The sequence below is a fragment of the Ictalurus punctatus genome, chromosome 13 (assembly GCF_001660625.3).
Source record: "Ictalurus punctatus breed USDA103 chromosome 13, Coco_2.0, whole genome shotgun sequence".
Lineage (NCBI taxonomy): Eukaryota > Metazoa > Chordata > Actinopteri > Siluriformes > Ictaluridae > Ictalurus > Ictalurus punctatus.
The window spans coordinates 12,477,501-12,482,500 of record NC_030428.2 but is presented as its reverse complement, the minus strand read 5'-3'; the positions used below and the strand labels follow the sequence as shown (position 1 = coordinate 12,482,500).

Genomic DNA, 5,000 nt, shown 5'->3' with positions numbered 1-5,000 from the left:
GAAGCTGCATTTAACCATCCTGCACTTTGAAACTGCTCATGTTGGGCTCTGCCAACAGCAACAGCTGCAGCACTAAAACACAACATCTGAACTTGACAGTTTTGCCTGATTTCCAACCACCTGTTGGGCACTGAGCAGACAGTAACAATACAAACAACACGCACAAGTAATCAGAGTTGGGTTTATCGCGTTACAAAGTATTAATGCATTCTAATGAGTTTTTCTGATAACGCGGAGTGTGTTAATGTAACTGTAACGCATTTAATGTAACTGTAATGCATGTAATTGTAACGCAATGTTAAATTTATATAATTTGATTACAGTTACTGATGTCAATAAAATTACGTTACTTGCATTACAAATTTATTTGTAGGAAAACAATATTAAGTAGAAAGCATTTTTAAAATAAATCATATTTTGCACGTCTGTCAGGGGGGTAACCTGGCCTGGGCATTTGAAAATTTTTCTTTAGCCCTGAATAATTCTCCACTTGGAGAATTAATAAATGAACATGGCAGTGTTGTAATTTTATATCTTCAGTGAACGGAGGCGAGACCAATCAGACAGGGTTTAGAGGAAAATATGTGGAAATACTCATGTCTTATTGACTGACAGCTCCCAATTCTGCCAAACACTAGCTCACAGTCAGTGTGAGAAAAAATGGATATACGCCGATTTTTTTTTTTTATACCAGTAAAGGGGTTCAACCTGAAACAGTAACATCCTCTCATGTTTAGTAGGAAAACAAGGCGTGTAAATGTCTGAATTCCGGTTTACGTGAACATGATATGAGCAGAGTGTAAGGAAAGATAATGTACTTTGCATAGCACTGTAGCAGCTAAACCCATAGCTTACGTGTGCCTCCCCTTGGCTACCAACACCAAACCTGCTTAGTTAGAAAAGTTCTATCTTTACCTTTAATTAATTTAATTACTAATTTTAAAGTAGTAATTAGTAATCTGTAGTGGATTACTTTTTTGAGTAACTTACCCAACACTGCAAGTAATATATAATGCAATACTCTCACATGAAAATCCTAGAACCTTGAGCTGTAAGTTCAAGCTTTATGTTCAAATGGACAACCATGCATTTTATAAATTACAGCAGAGGTTGGCAAAGTGTTTCTATTCTTGACCAACACAGAATTAGCCACGGGCAAAAATGTGTATGACCCCCAGCAGATCAGCTAGAAATGCGATTACAGAGTGACACAGTGCTGGACAATTGCAGTCAGAGGAAAGAGGCATATACAATCTACAATGCCACTTCACAAGGGCCTCACAGTGATTATGGGTAGAGCAAATGGTTCTTCACAAAACATCCAGTGATTGACTCAAAAATTTTCCAAGTGTATCACTCAAAACAAATATGGTCAGCCCGGTTTTTAGTAGCATCACAATACACAGTGAAAACAACTGGTTTATAGATTTTACAGTGTCAAAATGAATTCCCTTTTACCTGAGAATCCAAGGACTGGCACACATCCACTCCAGCCAGATTACACTGTCGTCTCTGCAGATTTTCAATCATGATCTGCCCAAAGCGGTCAGCCATGTTCACCTGTAAAATGGGGGCAATGATAGCATCAGAAATGAAAGCATTTCACTAGGTAATTGTATTACAGCCTCATTACTGTTATCACTTCTATGCTATGCAATGATTTACATTTGCATTTAATTATAGCACAGGCTCTCAGCTCTTCTTTGCAGGGGACATGTGATGCGTTTAAGTCATGTCTGAAAGATCGTATTTATGAATTGAATGCACATGAACACCGCCACAAAGTCACAGTTATGAGTGGGAAACTCTGGATTTTCTTTGAGCTCCTAGTTTCTGAGATGGGGGCGTGTCAATAAGAAAACATGGTGGAATCAATGGATGCAATGTCTGTAGCTGATTTCAGTTACGTGTTTAGTATGCGCAGCAAGTTATTATCAGGCTTTTTTATTTACAATAAAACAAGTTAACTGCCTGCACAAAATATGATAGCATTGTACAATTACGATAAAATATATAAAGTTTACAGCGGCATAAAAAGGCAAAACACACCTGATATACATTCTTTGTTCTTCATTTTCTAGAAGTAGAGTTAAAAAAAAAAAAAAAACCTTGCTGTATATTTTTGTAGTTAAATAAGGGAAGGTACACCACCCTCTTTCTCTAACCAAGGTGACTTGAACACACCAGATGTTGTAATTACGACTTCCCAACTCATAAATACGAACTTCCCAGGAGGACTTGAACGCACAGATAAACCTAAATCGCATTGTTAAATTTTAACTGATTGTCAATGATTGTACCTGCATCTTACCTGTTCATAGTTGATAAACATGGCAGTGTGGAAGGTGTGTGCAGCCCAGTGCACCAGTTTGGAGGACTGCTCTGGGGTCATGTACACCAGCACACATTCAGAAACAAAGAGTGTTGGCAATCTAATTTGAAAGAACAAAAAGACATAAAATAAAACAATGACAAACAGGGTGGAGTAAGCAGCAGTGTTTCTCCTATAGCATTGCTATGGGGGACAATACAACATAAATATGTTCTGACCACAAACAGTATAAATGTTGTAGTGTATAGTAGTTTCGCAATGTTCTTAATGGTCGAGAAGGTACTACTTGAGGATATTATGTATATTTAAACAGCGCTAAAATATTCACTACAAGGCCAAAATCGTGTCCTGATTTAATCCCCTCTTTGCTGTCATAATAACCTCCACTTATCTGGGAAGGATTTCCTAGATTTTTGAGAGTGGCTGTGGTGATTTGTGCTCATTCAGCCACAGGAGCATTAGAGTGGTCAGGCACTGATGCTGTGAGGGGAGGCCTTGTGCACAGTCAGTGTTCCAGTTCATCCCAAACGTGTTCAGTGGGGTCGATGTCAGTGCTCTGTGCAGGTCACTCAGCAACCTTGGCAAACCATGTCTTTATGGACCTCGTTTTGGGCACAGGCGCATTGTCATGCTGGAACAGGTTGAGGCCTCTTAGTTCCAGTGAAGGGAAATTGTAATGTTACAGCATACAAATACATACTAGACAACTGTGTTTCCAACTTTGTGGCAACAGTTTGGGGAAGGAATACATACGGGTGAGTAGGTCAGGTGTCCTTAAACTTTCGGCGATACAGTGTAAGAAATACTGTGAGCTGAATATTGTGTAAGAAACCCCACTGTTAAGAAGCTGAAGAAGCATTTTAGACACAAGACAATAATTTGGAGTGAAGTATAGCCAAGTTCCACAAACTGTAAATGTGGGTTACTCAGAGGAAGTTAAAGAATGGCATCTGAAGAAAGAGTCCTTGAAATCGAGGTCGCTGATGTCGTAGACATTCTATGTTTGTAAACATTTCCAAGACTCAGCATTGCGCATCCGAGAAGATGAGCTTTTTTGACGCACATGTGGATATTTTAATAAATCCCTGATGTGCTATTGTTGTGAAGGCCACCAGCAATGGGATATTTAACTAAACAATAAATGTGAAAATTATATCAAGCCAATGTGGCCAGCCAAGACCAATGTATTTGTTGTGCCTTTTACGTCAATGAACGTAACATTTTAAAACCTGACTCTGTCACGCACAAGGTACGTGAGTTTAGTCACAACATCCCACAGCCTTCATGTGACTGAAAAGTTTAAATATACACGGCACATATATATTTGCACAGAAATTACTTAACCAGATGGATCTTCACAACATTAAATGTAACTATAAATGGATAAATTACACTGTGATGTTCCTTAATTTAATAAAATCCTGTCTCTGATTATTTTCCTATTTCCTATTATGCTGTCTTTTATTTGTTACCTATTAGAAACTCACAGAAACTACAGAGTCTAGATCAAAAACACATGACTTACTCTGTATTTATGTTGAATTTTCTGAGTTTTTCCTCTAAGCCTGAGAGGTCTCTGAGATCAGCACTGATGATACAGTATCTGTCTGAGTCCAGGTTGTGGCCATCTAACAAAGAGACATGTACAAGCATAAGAGCTGCTCCAAGGACAACATCTGACATCAGTAATGCTGAAGTTGTTATCATTACCTAATAGGAGTGAATCAGCTGAATGGGTCTCAATCAAGGGCTTTGACAGAGGAGGTTTTGTCCTGCAGAAATGGAAAAGGGACTTAAAATCATTATCATGCTTTCCCCCCCCAACAAACATCATGATCCTGTGATAACCTCTCTAAAACACAAAACAGTAAAATTATGATTTTTATTTTACTGTATGATTTCTACATTATTGAGTACAAAAAAAAATTTAGATTCCCAAACTTTTGTTTTTCAGAACAAAATTAAATGTTACAGAAAAATGTGTGTATATCAGGAAAGAAAGAAGCATATTATGTAAGGGAACAGTTTTCAGACAAAAACATAATAAAGGCTGCTGGGTTTTGCTGTAAAAATAAGAAGCAAGTGTGATAGTCAAAATCTCCAGAAGAACCGTGACTTCTGAACTGTGACAATCTTTATAAAATTGCAGAAAGTGTACCTGAGACTACTAATACAATTTTTTTTCTAATTAATTACTTTATTACTGCACTTTATAGTATTTCTTTTTAATGGAGAAACATTTCATTTCTTTATTTTTGAAGGCATCTTTGCTGTACAGCATTTTTGTTCAACTTTTGCACATAACTGTAATATATATATATATGAATTTTAAAAATTTAAAAAAAAAGGCTTTATTGTTTAACCATTTGTTAAAAAAAAATTCACAAAAATACTCTGCTGTCATGGATATCAACCACACCACAGGTTTAACAAAAAAATCTCTTTGTTAAATACAGGTGTGCAACAATTATTCGCAACCCTATGAATTCATATAAAAAAAAAATATTTTTTAAGTATGTTCCCATTGATATTTAAATTTTTTTTAGTACACCTGGGTGACTAGGAAAACGATATTGTTCAACCATGACTTCCTGTTTCAAAGGGGTATAAATATTAGGTAACACATATGCCAAATTCCCGTAGTCATTCATAACAATGGGTTAGACCA

The 5,000-nt window shown here is 36.8% G+C and overlaps 1 protein-coding gene across 3 annotated transcripts in view; it reads right to left on the bottom strand.

Moving 5' to 3' along the window:
* Window positions 1–5,000, bottom strand: part of lcmt1 (leucine carboxyl methyltransferase 1) — a 13,820-nt gene that overhangs the window by 860 nt on the left and 7,960 nt on the right. For all 3 annotated transcript variants that reach the window (XM_017482561.3, NM_001200475.1, XM_053684821.1), the window contains 4 exon segments: window positions 4,043–4,104; window positions 3,858–3,960; window positions 2,312–2,432; window positions 1,459–1,560 (listed from right to left, as the gene is read on the bottom strand). In XM_017482561.3, the coding sequence (XP_017338050.1) occupies window positions 1,459–1,560; window positions 2,312–2,432; window positions 3,858–3,960; window positions 4,043–4,104 (388 nt within the window).